The 27,212-nt window shown below is 40.7% G+C and overlaps 1 protein-coding gene across 5 annotated transcripts in view; it reads right to left on the bottom strand.

Annotated features, from left to right (window-relative positions):
• Positions 1–337: 337 nt before the first annotated feature.
• MAPK9 (mitogen-activated protein kinase 9) overlaps positions 338–27,212 on the bottom strand; it is a 31,739-nt gene continuing 4,864 nt past the window's right edge. For 2 of the 5 annotated variants that reach the window (XM_064162129.1, XM_064162131.1), the window contains 10 exons: positions 23,597–23,726; positions 22,332–22,390; positions 21,252–21,390; positions 19,419–19,584; positions 18,136–18,207; positions 12,205–12,387; positions 11,059–11,183; positions 10,509–10,572; positions 8,107–8,178; positions 338–7,397 (listed from right to left, as the gene is read on the bottom strand). In XM_064162129.1, coding sequence (XP_064018199.1) covers positions 7,255–7,397; positions 8,107–8,178; positions 10,509–10,572; positions 11,059–11,183; positions 12,205–12,387; positions 18,136–18,207; positions 19,419–19,584; positions 21,252–21,390; positions 22,332–22,390; positions 23,597–23,726 — 1,153 coding nt within the window. In that variant the 3' untranslated portion in view covers positions 338–7,254. Of the gene's footprint in view, positions 7,403–8,101; positions 8,179–10,508; positions 10,573–11,058; positions 11,184–12,204; positions 12,388–18,135; positions 18,208–18,428; positions 18,501–19,418; positions 19,585–21,251; positions 21,391–22,331; positions 22,391–23,596; positions 23,727–27,212 lie in introns of those variants that run through there. The other 3 variants (XM_064162130.1, XM_064162132.1, XM_064162133.1) reach the window with 3 other exon arrangements.

Here is a 27,212-nt window from a genome sequence, read left to right as displayed (position 1 = left end):
TCTATTAAATCCCCTCTCAGTCTTCTCCAGACTAAACAGCCCCAGGTCCCTCATCCTCTCCTCATCAGCCATGCCCTCCAGTCCCCTCATCATCCTCATAGCCCTCTGCTGGACCATCTCCAGCAGATCCCTGTCCCTCTTCAACTGGGGAGCCCAAAACTGAACACTGTATTCAAGATGAGGTCTCCCCAATGCAGAGTAGATGGGGAGGAGAACCTCCCTTGATCTGCTGGACACACTCTTTATGGTTTGCTGGAAGCTAAAGTGGTAACTGAAACGTTACATAAAACAGCCCAGGAAAACACTGTGAGAGTAAATGAGACAGACTGCTCAGATCTTTGAAGTATACATATTTATTTGTAATTTTACAGTGGCTTTAGTACTGGTTTTATGAGAAGGTTTTTGGAGAAAGAACAAAACCAAACAGCTTCAGCATGAAGCTTGAACTAGAACTTCACAACCAGTTCTTGACAGTTTTTTTCCTTATGAAATTCTAGTTGTCTTAAACAAAAACAGTGCCAAAAAAACCCCAACCAACCTCAAAATGAAAAAAAAAACCAAACCACAAGAAAGCATGACTGCTGTCCATAAAAAAAAGGTAACTCCAAAACAAAACCAAAGCCAACTTTCTAGTCATCCTGAAAAACAATGTCCAGCATCAGACAACGTGGCCACTGCACTGGAAGGAACACGTTCCTATTGCACAAGCACTGAGAATGAGATGTGCCAGTCAAAGCCTAACTCCAGGGGCAGAAGAGGCCATGTGGAGCAAGAGAATTAGACTTCAAAGCACATCTTCCTTCTGAAATCATAGACCGTAACTAAGATTAAGGCCATAAAAATCAGAACACTGTAACAAGTGAGAGGGCTTGATGCTACTTTTTGTGACATTGGGTAAGTAAACAGGAGGTGGGAAAAGAGGGACAAAACAAGAGGTACCAAGCACTGGGAAGGGAGTGGAAACTGAAGAGGCATTTCAACAGAAAGAGCTAACTCTTAGAGGGGTTTTATTCTGAGTCAGATAAAACTGAATTGCAATAAATCACTCAAGGAGCCTATGAAAGATTTTAAAAGCACATGGTTCTGGAGTAACCTACAGAATATATTCTCTGGAATTAACATTTGCATTTATATGAAAAACAAAATTCATTCATTCTATTTGTTATCCCCTCTTTAAAATAGAAGAAAATCTCTATAGTCTTTATAAATTCTCTTAAGATCAGGTAAGGCTTCACTGTACCAAGTGAACTGCAGGCAAGTATCTATCCCAGTTGCTCTTAATCAGGTTTCTTGGCTACACTAAACTGCTAAAACCACCCCAGAGAGCCCAACATATCTCCCCTATTTTAAAGAAAAGGATAGTTCTGTATTGCTGTCTTTTCTAATTGTGGTCATTTTATTAGTGTAGAAAACACCTGAAGCAACAGCTCCCAGGAAACAGTAACTACTGTCTGAACTTGAAATACCTTACTTTAGGAAAAGCTGGGAATCTGATGAAGCTGAAAACGCACACTAGTGGGTTTATAAAGTCTGGCTTGCCAGCATTTAAGAAAATATAGGTATCAAAAGCAGACAAATCGACTGCTAACCATCTGTTACATTTGCTTTTACAAAATTAGCACCAATTGAAGCATCTGAATTGATAGAAAAGCTTGCCACACACTTGGGGTTTCAAAAGAGTTCTTCCCAATGCAGGAGGCAGCTGCTCCAGGGAATTAAATCAGCCTTATCACTAACACATCTGACTGCTGTTGCAGGTAGTGAACATGAAGTGATGTTCTTACCTGATTACTTTCTCCTCTGCTTTTGTTATCCTAAGAAACACCGAAGTACTCAGCCAGCCTGGGAAACAAATCCCCTCTCCTGAACGCGCCCTAGATGGCACCAGGGGTCAGGCTAGGATGTCAGAGCAGGACAGCATCCTCCTGCGGCATTCATACTGCAGGAGAGTCCCACTCAGCAGACGTTTCTGGCCTTACCACAGCACATACAACTACCTTATGACCTGTAACCACAAGTTCTAGCTTAAGAAAAGGGATCCCAGTGCCCACAGAGAGCTGACCTTGCCACAGGAGCCACGGTTGTTGCACCTCTGCATCACAGTTGGCTGGTGGTCACATTGCTACTGAAAGTTATCCCACAGGCAATTGAGCAGAAGATGTTTCTCAAACGATCTCTTACTATGTGTTAAATTTCAGCCCATTAAAAACAGAAGTCTCATTTCAAATGTCTGCAAACAAGTTCCTACTTAAAGGAAGATGCTGATAAAAAAAAACAACCCTAATAGCAACGTTTGCAACCAGAATTTAAACACATGGAACATTTTCATGCCATTCCTTTTTACACCATATGCTGGTTGTATTTAGGAAAACCCTAAAGTGCTTCAAGCCCAGCAAACTCATTGAATTCTTCTGTGCAAAACTGCAAGCACCTCCTCACAAAATAAGCAGCAGCATCAAGGAATTAAAAAACAACTTCCAAACCAGTTAAAATGTATTTTTCCCTCTATTTTGTTTTGAATTCATGGACCAAAATTTATTTGTCATCTTTTTTTTTCCAAGAACAGATTGCAGAAGAGTGCATTTTATTAGTTGAGTTTTATACTGGACTTGTCATACAGGTCATTGTTTGAAATAGCAGACCCAGGTAAATGTATATCCACAAAGCAACACCGTGGGATTGAAATCCAACCACTCAAGTTTTAGCTACAGAAACAAACCCCAAACAAACAGTAATTTGATAGAACACCAACAGAAAGGATGGTGAGCTTTCCACTTTCCTCCAACACTGATATGAGAGAAGATGGTTGACTTGAAACATCAGTTTAGCTCCAGACAATCTTAGCATGCAGTGCAGACATTAAATAAAAAGAAGAACCTGGATTTGTAAGAAGCTTTTAGACATCACTAGCACTCATGGAACAGACAATCTAAATTGCATGTAAAAGATGAGCCAGAATAGGCTTTTTCTGTCATAGTTCAACATGGCTTTTTTAAAATAGAACATAAAAAGAAATCAAAGACACTCTGGAAAAGCAAAGGAATCACCAGATTCACCTACAGGAAATCAAGTCCAAATTCTGCACCTGGGTGCAGGTATCCCCGGATCCAACCCAGTGTTGAGCAGGAATTACACAACACACATCCCAGGCAAGAATTTGGTTCCCAGTATATGGTATCACTAAGTTTAGCATCAAGCCCTGATAGAATCCATATGACATGTGTAGAATATACAGACAAAGGCTGTTCAGCATTTACCCCCCACACACACTTTAAGCACTTCCATGTCAAGTGTCACAATCCAAACGAACCCCTCACACAAACTGCACTGCTGCTGGCCTGAACCCATGCTCCAAACAGGCCTTCTGCTCAGTAAAGATTTGTCTGCACTTCAGGGTCTGAGCTGCCAGCACACACCCACCTGCAGGGCTGTGCTGCTACCAAAACAAGGGTCACCCACCCAGCTCCTGGAGACTTGGTGTGTCAGCTGGGCTTTTGAATGCCTAAACCCTGCTTCGGTCATCAAATTGTCATTTTAAGCCAAATACCATCAGATGTAAAAAGCAAATCAATTTAGCATTTAGGGTCTTTCCTTTAGGAAAGAAAAACTAGATCCATGGATTTTTTTAACCTAATTATTTTTCAGTAACCATGCATGCTCTGTCAGGAGCTTAGACAGAGAAACCCTCAAGAGCCCCTCCACTTCCTAACAGTTTCTGAAATTTACCAACCAGTTGGTTAATTTCTAGTTCAGGCTGAGTTTATGCTTCATTATCTGACAAGAAAATACAAACCCCTCACTGGAAACATGACCAAGCTTCAAAGGCTGTTTGCCAACACCAGTTTCCAGCCATTAGATGGAGTTGTACAGTCTATGCAGACAAACCTTAACTTTGACATGAATTTCTCACCTTTTCCCATTAAAAACTAGACTTGCCATATCACAGTAGTTCCTCAAAGCACACTCACAGGCTGTTCACCCCGATCTCAACATGCCAAGCTTCTCTTTCTAAGGTTTGATTTTTGGGTTGAGGAAAAAAAAAAAACTGATACAAGCACAGATGAAATGAACTGTTTCAAACATACTCCATTTCTGCAATGCCATTCAGCTACTCAGTGTTCATATATTTAACATCCCATTTCTGGTAAATGATCTGATGTTTGACCACAGATCCCTCTTTTGTTTGGTTGGTTTGTTTTTTTTTTCAGGTGAGCAGTTAAGGTTACAGATTGTATCTATGTTGACCACTTCTTTTAAGTCATAGTTCATGTTTATGTGTACTGCAGTAGTGTTAACACTATACAAAGCTTCTCAAAGAAAAGTTAACATTCATGTTTACAAAACTGAGGAGGTCTCTTACTATAGATATATGTATACACACACTCACATAGTCTTCATCTTTAAATACATATAAATACTTATAAAGGCCAAAGTGCAAAAAAAACCCCACCAAACCAAACCCCAAAGGTCAGTTGCATTTCTTTATAGACATGATTTTAGCACTAGGAATAAAAGTGATTCTATTGCACACCAAACCCCCTCAACTCTTTCCAAGCCCTGTCAAGCTGCATGTGCATTTCGTCCTCCGTCAGTGATGAGGTCCTCACAGCACTGACAACCATTGCATAAGTGTGGCACTGAACTGAATCTGCAGTCAGGAATGCAACTCTAAGCACATGATCTGCATGCAGTGTGTTCACGAGCACACTGAAACAGCATGGGAACTCCAGCATGCATCTCTCTGTGTGCCCCCTCCCGAAGGCAAGCTGCATGTTGTGGCCTTCTTGAGATGGATGTTCACTCAGGTTATTAGCAAGTTGGGTTTCAATTACACTGGAATCAAAGCCCACAATATTCACAGACATTTCATACCTGTTCCCAAGGCAGCAACAGCTCCAGAAAATTTTGAAGCTTCAACACATGCCAGAGCAAGAAGGCATTAAAACAAATGAGGTATGAGACAGCTTCTCTTACAATGAGATTTACAAATGAGCTCAGTTAACTTCAGAAGGGGTTTTCTTTGTTCCAAGAATACATAATCAAGCTAAAAGAGTGTAGCAGAAGATCAGATACCAGTTAAAATCCTGGAGTTAGGGAAGTTTTGTTAAAAAACACTAAAAGGTAATTTGAATCATGGAATAATTTCATCCTGAAGAGAGCTGGAGGTTGTACAGTCCAACCCCACAGTTCTCTGAACAGCTCAAGTCCAATACGAAACATTTATCTTTGTGACTATTCAAAACACATGAAAAGAAAAGGAAACCAAAAATGAACCAACAACTCTGGGGTGCTAAAACTTCTAAAGCAAATGAACACAGCAGAGTGCAACTTCAGCTGTAAAAAAGACTAAAGTCTTGAAAACTGAAATCCAGTAGGTAACTTCCACAGGAAATCACCAAAGCTCATTTTAAATAGGTGTCTTTAGCAACTGCCACTTACACAAAGAACAAGGATGCACTAAAAAACACTTCACAGATACCATCAGTATCCAAAGATAAACTGAAGTATCCCATCCCCAATATCCTGGAACAGAATTGGAAACATCCAAGATTCCAAAGTTAACATCAGACTATTTTTTTTAAGCTTTGTGGGACAGTAAAACCTTAGTCACTTTTTTTTTGTTGTTACAGCAAAAGAAGCTCTTAAAAAAGGGGGAGAGAATTTTAATGTAAAACTAATGTTTGCATAAAGAGAAGCTGCTGCTTTTCAAAGCTTAAGATCAGAAAGAATGAACCATTTTCTTTTACAGGAGAAATGTGTCAGTAATGCAGCGCCTGGCCGGGCCAGTAGATTGTAGGTCTATTTATATATTCAAGTCAAGAGTATCTGGATCAACAGCTAAATATAGTGCCTTTAAGAAAGTGGTATTTTACCTCATCTTGTACACAAACTCTCACAGTTCCACAGTTCAGTCTCACATGCATGCAAACACAAGAGCCTTTAGCAAAACCTCATACCTGTGCACTCCAAAGTGAACGTGCACAAACCTATGAGTGTGTAGTATAGAGAAGTTTAAGCCCAGCTCTACCACAGATCCATTTCCCAATTCACCATGTTGAACAATGTTACAAGCAATGTTTGGCTTTTCTGCTTCTGAAAACTGAGCTGATCAGCCTGTACTGAAACAGCAAATCTCCTCCTCTTCTTTGACCCTGGAGTCACAAAATATGTATTAAATGTGATTTCCTTTCTTAGGTCAGACAGAGAGGTTAAGGTGGGAATTGAGCTAAGGTCTGTCAACTAAATCCTTAATTTACAAGTGCCTAAAAGCTACTGTATTTGTTTCTTTAATTACTCACTAGATAGAATGGACCCATTCAAAAAATGGAAAACATTTACACGGCTCTTTCCGAGGCTGCAAGTCTCTGCAGTTCATCTGTCCTCTTATCAGCCTGCAGTGAATGAAGAGCATCACAGATACAATTTCCCTCTCTGCTTGTTTTTGGCAAAGGACTGCCACCACAAGCCAGAAAACAGAGAGCATTTTAGCATGCTCTCCTTTTGCAAACAGGCACTGCTTCACAGGTAAGCCACTCACCCTTCCTCGAGATTTAATTAAGCCACTGCATCTTCCATCCACGTTTTAAAAGCTGAAAAGATTTAGAAGCACAAAGTAATGGCTACATTCTTTCAACTTCATCTTTAGCTCCTCTACGAGAAGGTAGACTCCCTGGAAAGCGAAGATAGGAAGGGCTCAAGGGCTCAGTTTAAAAAAGTGCTGTGTGGAAGAGTAACTGCCCTTTAAACATAGTACTGAGAGCATTCAATACATGAGTTCACACTTCAATACGACACCCCAGTCGTTAAACCAAGCAAACTGCCAGAGTCACATGTGAAAACAAACTTCATCCAGACCATACATTCAAAAAACCCACTAAGGAGCAATACTGTACTAAAATGTAAACAACCATTGTGTCACAGAAAGCCTGCCAGCTGGGACTGAAGAGTCACAAACCCACTTAGGAGTCATTAGCTAGAAGTCTATTGTAACTGCTCACCTGAAATAGGCTGAAACAAAGCAAAGCCTGTAATAGTGTCTAGATTTGAATTTGTTCTTTAGACATCGATTTGCTTTCATTCTACGACATTAAGCAGGCAATTTCATAACAACTGAGTAAAAAAACACAGGCATTACTTTAGCAGAACATGCAGAACATGGAGTTTTTCTACTTGGTTCCATTAACTTACAAGCAATTCAGACCCAATGGAAGCAAGAGTTCTTTTTTCCAAAGTCAAGTCTGCAATCCTGGCTGATCACCGACATCCTTCGAGGGGTCCTGTCAAGGCATCGAGGCTGCTGTCTGTATCTGAGGCCAATGTTTGCTCTGTTGACATGGATGAAATGTCATTGATAGATGATGACTGGGAAGGACTGGTGTTGCTATTCACTGCTGCATCTGTGCTAAGTAAACCAAACATAATAAAATCTGAGGCAAGACAATACTGCTGGTACAAACGCACACACTTCTAGGCTCTGAGCATCACTTTCCCACAGAAATCCTTACTAAAGCAAGACATCAAGAAACAGCAGCAAAGCAAGCACTAAGTTCCCTGACACTCATAACCATCCCTGGGCAGGAAAGAAAAAAACAACAAAGGAGAAAAAGAAGCACCAAAATATAATGAGAATGTTGTCCTAAGTATCAAGAGATCCAACAGACACAGTTAATAACAGACAGTACAATGTTCCAGTTGCTGAACCAAGAGAACAGCTGCAAACAGCAAAGATTCAACCACAGGCATAAACACTTTGCACTCTTAACTATTTTAAATGATCTCTAACAACACTTAGGGCTGCATGAAAGGGACACATTCATGCAGAGCCACAGAATCAGCATGCAGCACAAGAGCCATCCATGCAACAGGTGTTGGGCCATTTCACGAGTGAGCCTCTTGGGGAGAAGGCAGTTCAAGGTGCCAGTCACACAAAGCTTAAGTTTTCCTACAACTTACTTCACAACAGTGAAGAAACACTGCACATGCATCTCCAGAGGCAGATCTTGAACAACAAAACGTTTGCCTACCTGGCTTGCTAGACAGCATTCTTCTTTCACTACATCAGCACTACGTACCAGTTACAGGAATCCTACTGAAACAATCACTAACCTGAGGGCTGATCTTTTACCACACCATTCTTGCTCCTTTCTTCCCAATCCATTACTTCTTTGTATATTAATTCTTACAGGAGAAGGGTGAGAAAATGAGAAGAGACACAAGGGAAAAACAAAAGGTCAAGATGGCAGACTTGTACACAATTTACACGTGTGAAGGTAAAATGATGTGGTTAAAAGTCAGTCTGAAAGTGCAGCTTGAGAGGTATTTATCTGGCTTGGGGGTTTTTGTTTTCTTGTTTGTTGGTTTGGTCTTTTTTTAAAAAGCCTACAGGAATGGTTAGAGAATTCCACAGATTTTCTTTGTGCACCACAAAGACACCAAGTATGTACCAAAATTAGCCTATTTTAAATATAGAACAGCTGTCCAGGCAGAAATAACAATCATCCCAGCCTTAAACTTCATGCATACCTATGATGGGCTCAATCTCAAAAAGCAGAGAAGAAAACAACCCCCCAAAAAACCACCAATCAGACTGGGATTTAAATAAAAACATGTGCATAAGCACCATGGAAGTTACACCTTGATAGCAAAATCATACACAACTGTCTTTGTTCTGGATCCTTTGAGAACAGTCTGGAAATTCTGAGGCAGGTTAAAGAAATAATTACAGCACTGCATGACAACCTTTATTTGTTAATCAAAGACAATTTGGAAACAGACACCTGAACAACAAAATCAGAGCTGTAACTTTAAAGGAGCATCCATTACTCTGAGATGGCTGCAGTGTGGTATGCTCAAGATGGCTTAGCTTAATCCCTTTCAGAGCAAAGGATTATTACAGCTGCAGAGCACCAGGTCCACTTTAAGTTATGCTTTTGGTTAAGTCCCAGTAGCTTGTGTGTGTACCTACAGCCTTACTGTAACTAAAAGCAACAGTATTTACTAGATTAAGACCTCTTTAATTCTGAGCAACAACATTTACAAATGGATTTGATTAATTTAGTGGATCCATTTCAATTTTCCATGTTGTGTTAATCTAAAATAATTTAAAGTGTAGACATGCCCTAAAGAAAAAACAAACCATTCAAACCCCAGAATCAATACCTGAGATTTATAAAGCTATTTTATAAACCCATGCAACTTCCAAAGTACTAAGCAAATATGTCTATCACCCTTGGTCCCCTGATGTGAAAAATCTAAACTGCCTCACCACTAAATGTTTTTTATTAGAACTATGAGGAGGAATTGATTTCTATACCACAGTGCTCTTTATTCTTTTATTTAAGTCAAGAGTTTAACCTATTTGGTCAAAAAATAAGCAACAAGGAGAGGAAATTCACACCCACAAAAACCTCTTATGTTAAGATCTCTAGGAAACTATGACACCAAAACTGGTAGGCTTGGCTGATACAGCTGCAGGCTATGTGGCCATCCAGTGAGACTTGGACACACTGGAGAGCTGGGCACAAAGGAACCAAATGAGGTTCAACAAGGACAAGAGCAGAGTCCTGCACCTGGGGAGGGATAATAAACTGCAGCAGTACAGGTTGGGAGGTGACTGCTGGAGAGCAGCCCTGTGGAGAGGGAGCTGGGAGTCCTGGTGGATAACATCCACAGCACAGCAATGTGCCCTTGTGGCCAAGAAGGCCAATGGGATCATGAGGTGTACAAGAAGTGTGTCCAGCAGATCAAAGGAGGTTCTCCTTTCCCTTTACTCTGCCCTGGTAAGACCTCATCTTGAATACTGTGTTCAGTTTTGGGCTCCCCAGTTGAAGAAGGACAGGGATCTGCTGGAGATGGTCCAGCAGAGGGCTATGAGGATGATTGGGGAACTGGAGGGCATGGCTGATGAGGAGAGGATGAGGGACCTGGGGCTGTTTAGTCTGGAGAAGACTGAGAGAGGATTTAATAGATGTTTCTAAACATCTGAGGATTGGTCAGGAAGCAGGGGACAGGCTCTGCTCACTGCTCCCTGAGATAGGACGAGGAACAATGGGTGTAAGTCACAGCACAAGAGGTTCCTCCTCAACATAAGGGGAAGGTATTGACTGTAAGGGTCACAGAGCACTGGCACAGACTCCTCAGGCAGGTTGTGGAGTCTCCTTATCTGGAAACTTTCAAGGCCTGTCTGGATGTGTTCCTCTGATCTGTGCTAGATTGTGCAGTCCTGCTCTGGCAGGGGGGTTGGACTCAATCTCACTGGGTCCCTTCCAACCCCTGACATAGTGTCAAGAGATGGCTTAACCAATGCACACAGAGAAGAGGCACGTGGCTCTCTTTCAGAGAATCTGCTCTCAAGGATAAAACCACTGAGATTACAAACAGAACTACAACAAAATACTCAGGGGGGAAAAAAAGAGCACTGTTGAATAGACTTCAGTGTTACCTGTATGTACAGGCTCATATATGCGTGTGTGTGTGTGTATACATATATGTCTATCGTATGTATTTACCTTTCCATTCTTCAATTGCATGTTCTCTTTCTTCCAATTGTGCATCATAGATTTGAGGTGGAGGCTACAAAGAAAAGAAAGTCGATAGTGTGTCTGCTATAAGCATAACTACAAACTTCAACATGACAACATTTGTAGCAATGTGTAACCTACACCCTCGGCTGTCTATTCCCAATACCATTCTCCAGTCCTGTCTTCAACTCAAAAGCTCTTTAAAAGCACCAAGATTGAACTCATTGCAAGGCTTTACAAGGCCCCAAGTCCCCTTCTCCACAAGCCCCAGATGACCACCACCCTGGCAGCTTTCATGAAGTAAAAAGAACTATCAATAACCACATTCAAAATTACATCAACTCAATTTCAGTAGCTGTTCTTCAGATAATTCTCTCCCTAATGTAGATCTGAAGGCTTTACGTGTGGCTTTTGGGCTTCCTGTGTGACTTTTGCTAGCCAAGGAAGGAGTTCAAAGCATGCTCTTGACTAAAACTGAAAGGTGTTCTTCAAAGTCATTAAATTGGTATCTTAACATTAGTTTTAAATGCAAACTTACAGCTTCTGCTTCAGCTGGATCATACCAGACAGTAATATAAGGATGACGTAAGGCTTCATCTACAGAAATTCTCTTGTCTGGATCTACTACAAGCATTTTTGATAATAAATCTCTAGCTTGGCTGGCTAGAAAGTAAAAATGAGAAGAACTTGTATGTAAAAGAGCTGTAGAGTTTCACATTTGACACAGACAAAAAGTATTTGGAACGTAGGATATAGACTGTAACAGATTTCACTGCAAGAACAGGTTCCCCACATCCAAGCTTTCCTACGGAGCTGCAGAGATTATTTTCTCTCCAAGTGAGGTCCTACCCTTTTCATGTGAAAGTTACTCTGCTATTACCCAAAATAAGCCTTGCAGCTGCCACCAACCAACCCCCATTTTGAACAGTTCTGCTGTTACAGGGGTCACAATTGATTTGGCACTGAACATAAACCACACTACATACTTTTAAATAAGCTTTTAAAAACACATCTTGGTAGAGGAAGGATCTCATTTCTGCAGCATAAAATCTGTTCTCCTTTTGAAGGTGTTACTGCACCATACCCAGCTACCCACTGGTGCAGTGGCACTTCTCTGACCTCTCTTTTGTCTGAATGATCACTTTAATAATAAAATAAGCCACCAAAAGTTGGTTTATGTACAAAAATAATTTGAGCATCTAGACAATGAAGTGGTTTTTTTTTTCCTTTCTATCAGTAATAACCTATAATACAGTAAAAACCTATAGTATTTTGGCAAATTATAGCCAAAATAAGTTATCTACTAGATATCACCTACTAAAAAATTACCAAAGACAAAGCATCCACTAGAAAAAGACAATTTTAAACTACCTCCATAACAAGCACCCCATTTGGAGAACCTTTAAGTGACAGACATCAGTCAATGGGTTAGCACTAAAAGAATTATCCAGAATGCTGGGGACAGGGAAATAGTTCTATGTTTAACAACTACTGCTAATATTTTAGGTACCCAGGTACCTGAAAGAAACAGGTACACAGCTTCTAACTGTGACTCCTATTGCAAACATTTTGCATTAGCTTTCTCTTTAATTAAGCTCACTGCAGACATTTTCAATCCATATCTTTTAAAATTAAGCAAACAAACCAAAAGCAAAACAAGGGAGAAAAACTTCTCTTGCCTTACTTTTTAACTTGTCTCGATCAGATTCTGATGGAAATATCCAGTCTGGGAAGAGCTCTTCAAATTTAATACCAGGATATTTTGGCCTGTTTTCTACATAATTCCTCACTGTAGGCTGTAGTTTCTTCATGAAGTCTGCTGATGGTGTTCCTAGTTGTTCAATAACTTTATTCCACTGATCAATATCTGCACAGTATCTTTAGGAAAATCAGCTGAAGAATTTCAAGTCTGCACTACACAAAAATACCACTTAGAGAAAACTGAAAGGTTAATGAGAATTTGCACAAAGGACACAAATAATGAACTTCACTCTAGAATTAACAGTATTCTGAGCTGCCATGCAGAAAGCTACACTGCCATGAAAGTAAGGGGCACTTTCTGTCATCTCAAGGACAGGCTAGAAGTGCTGCACATACTACTTATTATCTGTTGACTAGTACTGAAAGCAATATTTCAGAGTCCAAAAGCAGCTTTATTTGGGCAATTGTATCCAGAGTCCAAAAGCAATTTTATTTGGCAATTGTAACCATAGGAAAACAATCTAAGGACAGAAAAGAAAGGCTGCTGTTGAATCTTCTGACATCCAACATATTACCACCAACAGTAAAGATTCTTTAAGGATTGCAAAAATACATGAAAAAACCTCTAAAGCACAAATGCAGCCCATGCAAAGTAAGGAACTTTATGCCTGTCTCCTATAGGAGTTAGGCTTTGTAGCACCCTGAAGGGAGGTTAGTTGGATGGTTGAGAGTTTTGTTGTTGTTTTGTTCTTTTTTCAGTTTCAGAAAAGGTTCAAAGGAGTTCTGAACAGTGAATCCAGATCCCTGTAGGTTTTCAGCAGGCTCTTTTGTTGAAGATTATCCACTGCAGCAAGACTCAAAGACTACTCTGTTCTTAGAGTTTCAGCATTTTGTATTTCAGCATTCACAAGCTGAAATTTGAAATTGTGCCTTATGATTCCTCTAGACTGTCCCTTGGCCCTCTTTCAAGTGAAGGCATTTCCCTTAGACAAGGTTACACTTGTTATAGAGTTACCAGAACCTGGTTGGGATAACAAAGCTCATTTATCACACTGAGAAGACACTGCATTAGCAGTCCTGAAATATAAGTTCTCTCAGATTTGGGCTGATAACAAAAATGTGCAATTCCATCGGAGCTTAACCACTGACCTTGCAAACATGCATAGCTAAATTCATAGTCTAGCACTTCAGCCTCTCCACACTTACAGACCTATTTTGTAACAAAGCAAGGAAATTGCTGCAGCTTGAATTAAGATGCATTTAAAGACCACTGAGGTGCTTTTGTTTCAGCTAGAGGGGCAAGGATACAACTAAAAACCTATGTATAGTACTGCTTCACACTAAGACTTTAGACTTCTGATACAAAGGCTGAAATTCATCCTTGATTGCTGTGCATTCCAATGGGAAAAACTACTAAAATCAAATCTGCAGAGTCAAGATCATTCAGTCTCATGCTAAAACAAAGCACATGCAAAGAACATTTGAAAGACAGATCAGGAAATTTTGTTCCTAGTTGGAAGAATGATTTCTGTGAGAACTTCACCAGTCTGGATGCAAGATGATGTTTTTCATCTGATGTTAAGGAGCAATAGTCTGGTTAGTCACTTGGTGCCATGGTCTAGCCTTGTGGAAAAGGGTTGGACTTGATGATCTGTGAGGTCTCTTCCAACCCTGATGATACTGTGATAATCAAATTAGAGTCCAGCCTACTGCAGACTCAGAGTACTGAGAGAGAGGCAGAAAAACTTAATGACCTATCCCACTACAGTGAAAAAGCAACCAAACAAAACCCAAGCAAACAACAAAAAACAAACCAGGAAAATAAAAGAGTATCCCAGTTGGGTTGCTTCAAAGTGCTTTACAGATACAGAACATTTAATAAATTTCCCAGTGTAGGATTAGACTTTGATCAGAAACCCAAATGGAAGAAAACCTTAATTTCAATATAAAGCACATCAAGTAGAACAACCTTGCAAGCTGCAAACAGCACTATCCTCCTCTTCTAGTGATGAGAGAGTCTAAAGTAACCAGAAAGTTTAGCCCATGCCAAGTACATGTGTCCATTTTTGTGACTCTGGAATGAGAGAAATTGAAACCAGAGCCCTTATTGCAATCACAATAAAGCCTGATTCTTCTCAAGGGAGCAAAAATAGCCCCTCGTGCCTTTTACGTCAGGCAGGCAATTAGTTTCCTTCACCAGCTGGGCAGAAAGTGCATTAAAACCACTCTGGTGCTGCTAGGCAACTCTGCAGCAGCAGACAGGAGCAGGTTCAGTGCATCCATTGCCCAGGCAACACAGAGCATCTCAATCCACCCAGGGTACAGCTGCAACCCTCCTGGCAACCCTCCTTTACCATATGGGAAAATACAAACAAGTGAGTCTCAGAGCAAGTTTTTCCTAAGACAGTCAAGGGTTAGGCAACATGCTGAGCTTACCTCCCTGCTCTAAAGCTCCAGATACTAAGGCATGAGGGAGCTGGGGGTGTGCAGCCTGCAGAAGAGGAGGCTCAGGGCAGAGCTCATTGCTGGCTACAACTACCTGAAAGGAGGCTGTAGCCAGGTGGGGGTTGGTCTCTTCTGCCAGGCAAGCAGCAACAGAACAAGGGCACACAGTGTCAAGTTGTGCCAGGACAGGATCAGGCTGGATGTTAGGAGGAAGTTGTTGGCAGAGAGAGTGACTGGCATTGGAATGGGCTGCCCAGGGAGGTGGTGGAGTCACCATCCCTGGAGGTGTTCAAGCAAAGCCTGGATGAGGCACTTAGTGCCATGGTCTGGTTGACTGGATAGGGCTGGGTGCTAGGTTGGGATCTTGGAGGTCCCTTCCAACCTGGTTGATTCAATGATTCTATGCTTAAATTTAAGTTAAAAAAGGTGAAGCACACCAGCCTCACCCAGAGACCTGCTGCCAAAATAATCCTGCAGCAGAGGGTAAAAGCAAGTGACAATCTGACTGAAGCAGGAGAAGCTTCAACAACACCAAGAGTTGTTAACATTTCACATTACAGAAAGCTGAAAGTCTTAAAAGAAGTTAAAAAATCCTCTAAGCACAGCTACACACTTCAGTAAGGTACTGGGCGAGGAGATTGCTTGAAACACAGACTGGTGAAGCTTCACTGACCTCCAGAGAACCACAAATGGTAACCTGCACATTGAACAAGCAGGGACAAAATTTCCTTCACTTACTCATCAACAGATCAAAACAGCCCATGCCAACATGCAGGTGGAGAGACACACAACACACATGAAGAATTGTGTTAGGTTGGTCTGAAGGCCTCAAAAGGTAAAACTGTAAGTACAGAAAGGAAGAAAGGTGGAAAACAAAACGATTTATTTAACAGTTAATCATTTGCACTACCAAATAATGCATGATTGACTGCTGAAAATTAGTGTCATCAAATTTAGCATTCAAATAGAAGCCCTCCTCTGTAAGATCTGTTGCTGTCTGTGACTATTACTTTAGGTTTTTAATGGTGGATTCAACTGTTCCTTGAAGATGAGCAAAAACATACTCCTTCAAAATCTTGGACCACAAACAACCATAGCTTATGACCTACAGGCACAACTGGCAGTGACATTTCCATGACATCACTTAGCAGCTTATGACCTACAGGCACAACTGGCAGTGACACTTCCATGACATCACTTAGCAGCTTATGACCTACAGGCACAACTGGCAGTGACGTTTCCATCACATCACTTAGCAGCTTATGACCTACAGGCACAACTGGCAGTGATGTTTCCATGACATCACTTAGCAGCTTATGACCTACAGGCACAACTGGCAGTGACATTTCCATGACATCACTTAGCAGCTTATGACCTACAGGCACAACTGGCAGTGACACTTCCATGACATCACTTAGCAGCTTATGACCTACAGGCACAACTGGCAGTGACGTTTCCATCACATCACTTAGCAGCTTATGACCTACAGGCACAACTGGCAGTGACGTTTCCATCACATCACTTAGCAGCTTATGACCTACAGGCACAACTGGCAGTGATGTTTCCATGACATCACTTAGCAGCTTATGACCTACAGGCACAACTGGCAGTGACGTTTCCATCACATCACTTAGCAGCTTATGACCTACAGGCACAACTGGCAGTGACGTTTCCATGACATCACTTAGCAGCTTATGACCTACAGGCACAACTGGCAGTGACGTTTCCATGACATCACTTAGCAGCTTATGACCTACAGGCACAACTGGCAGTGACGTTTCCATCACATCACTTAGCGGCTTATGACCTACAGGCACAACTGGCAGTGACGTTTCCATCACATCACTTAGATTTTACTTATTTCCTGATCAGTTTTGCATGTCTGGTGCTACAACCCTTTCGACTTCACAAGAGACTATCTTAAAAGGATAAATTGGTTTTCCTCCAATTTTTATAATTGGAACTTGATAATGAGTCAAATGCTTTAAACTTGGTTTCTAGGGAAATATTTTGAAACACATGAAAATCTTCAAAAAGCATTTCCTCTAGTAAACATCATTTCTGAGGGAGCTGGGGGTGTGCAGCCTGCAGAAGAGGAGGCTCAGGGCAGAGCTCATTGCTGTCTACAACCACCTGAATGGAGGCTGTAGCCAGGTGGGGTTGGGCTCTGCTGCCAGGCAACCAGCAGAACACGGGGACACAGCCTCAAGTTGTGCCAGGGGAGGCCTAGGCTGGATGTTAGGAGGAAGTTGTTGGCACAGAGAGTGATTGGCATTGGAATGGGCTGCCCAGGCAGGTGGTGGAGTCACCATCCCTGGAGGTGTTCAAGCAAAGCCTGGATGAGGCACTTAGTGACATGGTCTAGATGACTGGATAGGGCTGGGGGATAGGTTGGACTGGATGATCTCAGAGGTCTCTTCCAACCTGCTTGATTCTATGATCCAGTGATGTATTGTGGAGATTTCTAGTCTCTAAGGCACGAAAACAAATAAATGAGGGGTTTGGTAGGTTTTAATACAGTAAAATTTCCTACAACTACTATTGTTCAAGAAACAAAAATTCTAGAATCATAGAATGGTCTGGGTTGGAAGAGACCTCCAAAGGTCATTTAGTTCAATGCCCTCTGCAGTCAGCAGGGACACCCTCGAGTAGATCAGGTTGTCCAGAGCCCTGCTGAGCCTCACCTTGAGTATCTCCAGGGATGGGGCCTCAACCACCTCCCTGAGCAATCAGTTCCAGTGTTCCACTACCCTCACAGTAAAGAGCTTGCTCCTAACATCCAAGACATTTTTTTTTAATACTGGAAGAAGAAATGGAAAATAAAACAACCATGTAAAAAAAAAAAACTAAGCTCAAAAATAAAATTTTGATAGAATGAAAATAAAACTCCAAGAAGAAAATTATTTTCTTTTTACATTAAATAACAGTAATTAAAAAACCCCAAAGATTTCTCATGCAGTGTGCTTGCAATCAGAACACTCTTGTCCAGCAAGTGCTAATCAGCAAGAAAAAAGTCTGACTGAAACTTAAAAAACTGTATAATAGTAAAAAAAACCTTTACTATTTCATCAAAATCCATGCACAGGAAAAAGTAACTTTTTAGGCTTTTGCTCCACCCACTATTCTACAAGGAACAAGAGTAAGAAAATATACTTACTGCTATTGTGGTGGTTTTGTTTTACACCTAACATGATTACTTTTTTTTAAGCTACAAAAGATGAAGCTGTTAATATGAATTCTATGGATTTAACCAGTGCTAATGACATTTAATATAGCCCACTAAGGAAATGCAAGGGTTAAGAGGAAAGCTCAGCAATTTGGTAAATGACACTAATTTCAAATAGTACAGCAGATCTGTTAAAACATGTCACTGAAAAGATTGCTTATGGTTTTGATACTTATGCAGTTCAAAAGAATTGTCTTTCTGTTGGAAGTGGGATAGGATTCAAGGATGACTAGGGAAGGATACGATCAGTGCCTTGGAATATCACACAACCTTTCACCAATTCTCCCATGATGCACCCAACAGACCAGATATCAACTGAAAGTAAAAATGAAATGATCAAATTATGAAGTATCATGAACAAAAGTGAGGAAAACAAACAGACAAAACCATCTAGCATCTAACAATAAAACACGACAAGGTGGAAAACCAAACTGCTACCATGAATTTCCAATCATATCAACACCAACTGACTTTCTCAGCAGCATCCTGGCAAATATCATCAGTGGTTACATTTCTGAAACAACCATGAAGGATACAATCTCTTCCTGGGAACAGGACTTTATGGAGGACCATTTCTGCCATAATGCACCCAACAGACCAGATATCCACTATCATATGTTAGGTGCAACAAGGACAAAAGATTAAAAAGGGTTTTTTAAACACCACAGTTACTTATTTGTAAGCTCACATTGTACACCTGCAGATAAATTACTCTTTGTCCCATCCAGAACAAATTCTACTCAAGTTCTGATCCACATCAGCATTTGTTGTACAAGCTGCCTTGCACATTGATGAAAGGGGATTTGCATTACTAGTGGCCCAGAAGCATCCTACAAGTCCCTTATTTTATGCAGCTGAAGCTATATGTGAGCAAAAAAAAATGGTAGCCATCCCCAAGCCGCTGTGATAAAATGATGCAGTGGCCCAGAAGTGCAGAGGAGGCATAGCCATAAAAGTCAGCAAGTAAAACACCCCAATAATGCAATTTTAGGATAATTTCCTTGCCAGTAAGTTTGTTGGCTGAATGTTCAATACATTGCAGCTGTGTTGGTTTTGATAACGTAACAGTCAGCTTCTTTGAGTGCTATGAAGATTTAAGAGGGTGTAAGTTTATGATAGGGACCTGATTTTAATAATCAGAGATGCAAAATGGGACAGGCAGTTGAAAGAAGAGGCTTCAGAACAGAATCACACTGACAAAAGGGTTGACTGTTCCTCCATTGATAATTGTTATTTTTTTTTAAGTGTTTCAACAGATTTTTGTAGAATTAAAAAAGGCAACAACAGGACAACACATGAAAAGATACAACAATAGAAGGGGAGAGGAAGCAATATATGCTAAATGGAGATAGGCCCCCAGAGCAGCAAACTGCTGTATTCTCCCATGTGATTAGAGTGGAATTTTTGTTATTAACATAATTTACCAACACAGCAGGGGAAAATCAGCTCTCCCTTGCCCTTTTAAAGCTGTTCTGAGGCAGAAACACTTGAAGCAAAAGGCTTAAAGTATTTCTCCAGCAACTTACCATTCTCTTTATATCCCATTCCAAGGATAACCTCTGGTGCTCGGTAATAGCGTGTTACTACGTATGGAGTCATCATAAAGTTAGTACAGGCTGTTCTTGCCAAGCCAAAATCAAGAATTTTGAGGGTGCAATCTGATTTGACTACTATGTTGCTGGGTTTCAAATCCTAATGAGAAATGCCTTCAGTTAAGGAAGGGTCACCATAAAGAATAAACAATAGACACTGCCACCCTCCCCTCAATACGTGCCCCCAATTAACAACTGCACATTCCTGCTCTGCTATCCTCAGACACAGACTAAAGGCAACTTAAATGCTGTCCAGTTAAGTCTTGGAAAAAAAAAATCAGGGAAAACCAGAATCAAAGTTGTCTGCAGACTTTTATGTTGTCAGTTTGGGTCCTGGCAGTACTGTCAGTTACATAATGGCCTGTATATAGAATCATAGAATCAACCAGGTTGGAAGAGACCTCCGAGATCATCCAGTCCAACCTAGCACCCAGCCCTAGCCAATCAACCAGACCATGGCTCTAAGTGCCCCAGACAGGCTTGGCTTCAACACCTCCAGAGACAATGACTCCACCACCTCCCTGGGCAGCCCACTCCAATGCCAGTCACTCTCTCTGGCAACAACTTCCTCCTAACATCCAGCCTAGACCTCCCCTAGCACAACTTGAAACTGTGTCCCCTTGTTCTGTTGCTGGCTGCCTGGGAGAAGAAACCAACCCACACCTGGCTACAGCCTCCCTCCAGGTAGTTGTAGACAGCAATGAGCTCTGCCCTGAGCCTCCTCTTCTGCAGGCTGCACACCCCCAGCTCCCTCAGCCTCTCCTCAAAGGGCTGTGCTCCAGGCCTCTCACCAGCTTTACAATGCACAACGTGTTCATGTATTTGATTCCTTCACCACATTGAGTGGACCTACATGGGGCATGAATAGTTGCAAGGCAAAGGAAACTGAGTTCCAAATACTCTCATTATTTAGGTGCAGATTCTAAAGTCAACATCAGGAATTTTTAAGTATCTACAGGCCATTGGAATGGGCTGTCCAGGGAGGTGGTGGAGTCACCATCCCTGGAGGTGTTCAAGCAAAGCCTGGATGAGGCACTTAGTGCCATGGTCTGGTTGATTGGCCAGGGCTGGGTGCTAGGTTGGACTGGATGAGCTTGGAGGTCTCTTCCAACCTGGCTGATTCTATGATTCTTGGCAAAGGATTATCCCAACATACAAAGCATTAATAAGTGCATTTCTTAATGACAGATGCACCAAATTTGACAGAATTAGAATGTAGTGAAAAAAAACCCAAGTTACTCAAACAGTGATGTGAAAAAAAATTAAGTACTTTAGGAAATATGCGTGATAGGAAGAGTCATTAATGCCCCCAAAGGAATATACAATTAGGAAAAACTGGAATAATTTGGGTTTCTTCACAAAGTATCAGAAGGAGCTGAACTGCAGAGGGAGAAATACATTTACCTCTGCTCAAATGCTTGGCTTAATTTCAACCACATGAACTTCTTAGGTACAGAACTTCCTTTTCTTAAAGGAGATCATAGAATCACAGAACTTTAGATGGGACATGCAACTAGTTCACGTGGGCTGGCATGTTTCTGGAAGGCAACCCATCCGCAGAACGCCTTTGAACTTACTGTTTGGTCACAGACAAATTTCTAGATGGAAATCCTACTACTCCACTCCTTCTGAACTATGCTTTGAACTAGAAACAATCTTCAGGCTCAACAATACTCTTATGAATGAAATACAAGCATAGGAAACAGCAACCCCTTGCCCTCCCATCTGGTTCATAAGAGCATCTGTACACAATCTAATACTACCTACTCTGTGGATGATACCAGCTGAGTGAAGATGTTTGATACCACAAAGCATTTGGTAAAGAAGATAAGACATTCTTTCATGATCCAATTCCATGTGAATAACCTGGCACAAATTTGCATCCATCAGCTCCATAACCAAATATCTAAAGCACAAGAAAAAAGTTTTAACTCAAAGTCTCACTCTTCATAGCAAGTTGAAGTTTAGCATGAGATGCTTAGTAAGAGTCAATTACTTCACTGTCAAAAAGCTTAGGAGTTAAAAAAAATTACTACAGTCTCAAAATTAAATTATCTATTTAAATAGACTTACTATTAAAAAAATTAAGTGTTCAATAGTCCATCAAAACAGATCAGAATTCCATCACTTTTTCATGCTGAATAGACTCAGAGTTATTACTTTGTATTAGCATTTATAAGATTGAAGTTATTGCAGTTATTTCAATGTATCAAAAAATGATGCTTTCTTTCACTGTATTTTAATAGTTTTTAATAACTTAAGCACAGTAAGAACCAAGAAAAAATAATCCATTTCCAAGTTAAAATATCCTTACCCACTTCAGACAAACACTCTCCTTCATTTACCCAAGCAACCCACTCGCAAACTCACCAGAACCTATGAATACCCTACCCATTCAATCACCATGAATCCTATCTAGGTCAATTGACACAGCCTGCTTAAAAAAGAAAATATATTTAGCTCTTAATTGAGGCCAAAAATACTGTTCTGCTGATGTGACTGGTATGGCAAAAAGAAAATGTTATCAGGTTATCCAGACCAAGTTATTATCCTGAGGTGACCCATTCAGCTGAAGGGCAGCGCACACAAAGCAGATGCACACTCAAACAGCAAAGTATGGCAGACAGAGGATTGAAAGGTAGGTAACCTTTTTGATTTCCCACTTCCATCTTAGGCCTGTAGTTAAGCAACTGTCTTCATGTTTCTCAAAGAAATCCAGAAATAAAGACTAATTAAAGGCTAAATTTGGCTTTGGGCTACCCACTATTTCCCAAGTGTGAAAAAACAGCCTCAGGGCTTAGACCAGGATCTGTCAGGAAAATAACAACAAAAAAATCTAGTACTTACACATCCTGAAATTCTTCTAGTGACTTCTGTGGTGTAAATACATTTAATAAACTAATTATCTAGAAAAACAAAAATAAACATACATGAGAAGAGAAATCCAGTGTAAGTCACCCAAAAATCCACCACTGCATAAGCTACTGCTCAGAAATCAAAGGCACATTGTTACTATATACAACTTGAATGTGCTTGACTTCACTCAATTCATATGTGCTGAAAAACTGCCAATTCAGAAACAGTTCAGAACTGCAGTATGTATGCCAAAGGAACTGAGAGGGGACAAAGCCACTTTTTAAAGTTATATGACACCTTCCATCTCCCTCCCCTGTGCCTGAAATATATCCCATTTTTTCCCCATGAATAACAATCTCTTATTTTAAATCACACGTTGTGCAAGGAATTTAATCCAAGGCTGGCCAGCAGCACATCCACAGGGCTGCCTCATGCCATTGCATTAAACTTAGATTATGAGGTACTACTTCCAGAAGAATTGATAAAATTACTGTACTGCCATCCTTAATAACCACACTGCTCTTATTCTGCTAGGTCTGGACTTTGCAAATATCTGACTTAGAAAAATCACCAATATCTTATTAAGTCCAAAAGGCTACTTGCTGCAGGAAGTTTGAGAGCTGAGTGCACAACTTCAATGCTCAGCAATGTTTCTAGTTCATGTTAGTATCAGAACAGAACAGCCACATAAACTATACACTCTGGTACTTAAACACTCAAGTCTTGACATTGAAGCTTGCTAATTTAAAAGGCTCAGAGATTTTAAGATATATACATATTGTTCCTAACACTCAGTTCTGTTTACCAACAAACTGTTGAACAGTAGTGGAGCTTGTAAACCCCAGTGGTTAAACACTGTGCTAGGCAAAATCCTGCCTGAGCTCAGCAGCTTTAACTACAGTGCAGTCACCAGAGCCAAATTCACAAACAAACTCACCGCCAAATTGGCTTTACTGCAGCATGACTTAAAAAGGGGAAACGCACACAGCAAGGCCAGTTCTACAGAGCTGACAGTGGTGGCAAACCCACACCACCACCACAGCAAAAATCCCCTCCTCTTAGTACCTCATACTCCAAAACAGCTCATCTAAGAACTTACCTACAGATTGTACTGAACTGCATTACCCACAGCAAACCTTTCCAGCCTTCCTCTCATTATTTACCATCGCTTTGGTGACTAACAGCACGAGAGCAGATGCTGAGATTTTTTACACAGCTTACAGTAAAGAGGGAGAGAACTGTAAAGCCAAACTTACATTTTTGTGATTGACACATTTCAAAAGAACGAGCTCTCTGTAAGCCCTTTTGGCGTGGGTTTGATTCTGAAAGGGACGACTCAGCTTCTTCACAGCAACGTTTATTCCAAGGACTGTGTCAAACGCAGCACTGGAAGTTTTCAAAGACAAACAACTTAAGTTGAAAGCTGTTTGAGGGAGAGGAGTGGGCAAAAGGGAGACAAGAATGACAATAATCAAGACTTCTGGCAAAGCATATCTGCTAAACTCTCCATACTAACTTCACCTAATTTTCACATGGAAGCCAAACACCATGCAAAATCTACACACCCTTTAAGAGACAGAAACAGGTTAAGCAGAAGCCATTGACACTCATCAGAATTCTGCCTGCCCTCCTTTCCATCTTAAGACAGGATCTGCTGACTCAAGACTCACATTCAAAATTGCAAGAACTAAACACATTTTAATTCGAAATTTGAAATCAAGAAGCATCTTTAGCTGCCTTGTCTATTTGGAGTATGTTTTGGACGCTGCTGCTGCTGACTGACAATTATTTCACATTTGCAACAGAAATCTCTCTTTGCTAAAGGAGACTCATAACCACATCTCCATGCCCTGCAAGCATCTATCTCTTGTTTATGCATGTTAACGACTGTTAAAAAATGTAGTGCTCAGCAGAAAATTCCACTTTTTTCCCCCATACCACAGGATAAATAAGTCCACAGATCTGAGAAATACGCAAAAGTCAGAGTGCAGGGAACAATGAAAGAGTTAAAGGTGAACAGGGCCATTAACTTTATCCTGCTTTTCAGTCGTGCTTGTTCTTCCCTTTGCAGTTGGAGACTGAGGTGTACTCTTGTTTTAACTGTAAAGATCTAAAGCTAAACTATTTGTATATGGAGAACAAGACTGAAGTGGGAATATTCTTCATTATTACACACAGACCATTCAACAAAGCAGATGTGAATTCATACCATAGAATGCTCAAGAGTTCCAATCTTTAAATAGCTACAGCTTTAAATAAGGGTTCCCACATTACTCCATTGCCATTTGATGTTCCTTTCATAGTGTAGGAAAGAATTCTCATTCACCTACATTTTCCAAGCTCTTCATGAACTCTTTCCCTATCTCAATATGCACAATACCAGACTTGAAAAGACCATTACATTATTGTCACACAAAAAGAGCTCCTCTCTGATAACAATATTCAAATTATAGAAAGTTTACCAGCACAAAGTCACTGCTTTCCTGACTAGAAACAGCATTACCACCACGGAGCAGGGCTCACCCATGAGATGTGTTTTCTTGGAGGCATGTCCCAAATTTGAATCAATGTGCCACTAAATGCTTGCTAGCACTTATTTCAGCTTAGTTCTGAGAAATACCCAAGTCATTATTCAATGAGATCATTCTCAGATTTAAAGCCTCTGTATCTGTGCAAAGCAATACAGAGAGAAGTTACTTTCCTCCCAAATAAGAAAGCAGTGATGCTTCAGTATTCACTTCATCTAGAAGATGTTACATGGAAACTAAAAGGTTGTGTGTTAATGGCTTTAATTATACCTGGCAGTTAGTACAAAACCATCAACTAACAGGGTCTGGATGAATCAGCTGCTCAAGTCAATTTGTGGATCAACAGTGGACAGAGAAGCAATTTTAAGGGAAGTGTTCCTTTGTGATCTGGCACATCAGGTGGGTGTCAAGTTTCAGCCTGAGCTCATGTGAACTACTTATTTTGCTCATCTACACAGCAGTGACTGACACTGGAGCTCAGAGGAAACAAACAAACAAACAAGCAGCTGTCTGCTACCTACAAAATCCAAGAGGGAGAATGAAAAACTGGTAGGAAAAAAAAAAGAACATTGGTAAAACGATTGTGTGAACATGAATTTGTTTTATTCACCAAGAAAAAGAAAGAGAGAAGATAATCTCTATTACCAGCAGGACCACACTTATAAATACCACATAATTTTTCATAAATGAACAAAATAGAACAACCCCCCAAAAAAAAATTGTAATTGGGTTAAATTTCTTTCCCCATCTCTGCTCTGAATTCAAAACAGACTTTTTCATCACAGAAGCTGTTTCAGGCAGAGATTTTGAAACAGCAGATTTAACAGACTCTCCTCAATTATCACCTTGGCTACTAACAGTGTGTCTACAAATCATTTCAGCATTTGGTGTCATAGAATAACATCAACATCTATCCCACCATATAACAGCAACTCCAGTTTGACCATCATGAATGGCAATCAGGTTTTCACTGCACTTGTGACAGTTCTGCAAATAGCAACAAACTTATCCCAACTGCTTCTTCAGCTGCAGCTGTAAGTAAAGTTCTCACCACAACCAGAAATATGCTATTTATAAGATCATGAGTTTGCTGCATTGCAGGACTAAAGACATTAGGTGGGACAGAAAAATCAAAGTAGAAAATTTAGGAAATCAACAACAGCATCCCTTTTGCAGGCCCCCTTCAGGTACTCGAAGGCCACTATTAGGTCTCCCCGGAGCCTCCCCTTTTCTCTATACCTGGAAAATATTAGCACCAGACTAAATCTTATCCAAACACTACTAACCAAGAACTAGTATGTCTATCCACTCATGAAACACAGTGTTTTTCTTTTAGCTTGTCACTTAACTAGCAGGGTAATAGGGGGCATCTAAAGCAATTTGAAACTAAAGGCACATTCTCACCAAAATGCATTTCTTTTCCAACTTATTACAGCAATGAAAAGGCCAAAACAACACAGGCAGGTGCTGGAGAAGATGCTGCTCACAATACATGAGTCATCACAATTATTCTGCAGAATTTAGAGATGAAGAGAAACTGCAGACTGGTTTGAAAGCCTGAACAGCCCACCATGTGTTGTGATTAAGTCTAATATTAGAGAGTGCCTGAGCGTATCTGTTTGCTCCCCTGTGTATGGAATTAAAAACCCCCACATCAACAAACATTTCTGCTGTTACCAAGTAAGTTTTGCCCAACAAAAGATGGGCTGGCACAAAGCTGTGCAGAATGGATTGCTGCAGTCTAAAAAAACATTTGAAAGTGTTTACCTTTAGCTGGCCAAGAGGTGTGGTGCCACACAAGAGACTAACGTTCAGGATCAGACTAACGACTCTCACGTCCTGGGCCAGTGGAGGCTTGGACACATAGCTGAGGTGACACACCAAGGAAGAGCCGGCCAGCCCAACCCCTCACACAGCATCCCTTTCTGGTTAATCCATGGAGTGACAATGACACTGATTTGCCAGTTAATGGCAAGGCACTGCATTGATGGCTCCTAGAAACGGACAGGAGTGATTGGGGAATAAAAGGGGGGGAAGAAAGGGGACCATGACGAAGAAAGGAGTGAAACCTAGAATCCTTGTTGACCATCGCATTGTCATACCTCACTCTGTAATCTCATAACCACGTGGGGAATGTGAGAACTAGAGACAGAAATCAAGTGATTAACAGGAAGGAAATGTGTTTACCATTTTAATGTATGCAATTATCAAACATTAATTTTCCCCTAAAAACAAAACAAGCAAATCAAATAGGTTTGCACAAGAACTACAGTGAGCAGCTGCTTTAGGATTTATTCAGTCCATAACCCTGTAGAAGAGACAAAAAATCTCACCTGCATTTTAT

The sequence above is a fragment of the Pogoniulus pusillus genome, chromosome 22 (assembly GCF_015220805.1).
Source record: "Pogoniulus pusillus isolate bPogPus1 chromosome 22, bPogPus1.pri, whole genome shotgun sequence".
Classification (NCBI taxonomy): domain Eukaryota; kingdom Metazoa; phylum Chordata; class Aves; order Piciformes; family Lybiidae; genus Pogoniulus; species Pogoniulus pusillus.
Note: the sequence above shows the minus strand (reverse complement) of the source record. Positions and strands in the feature narration are given on the sequence as shown.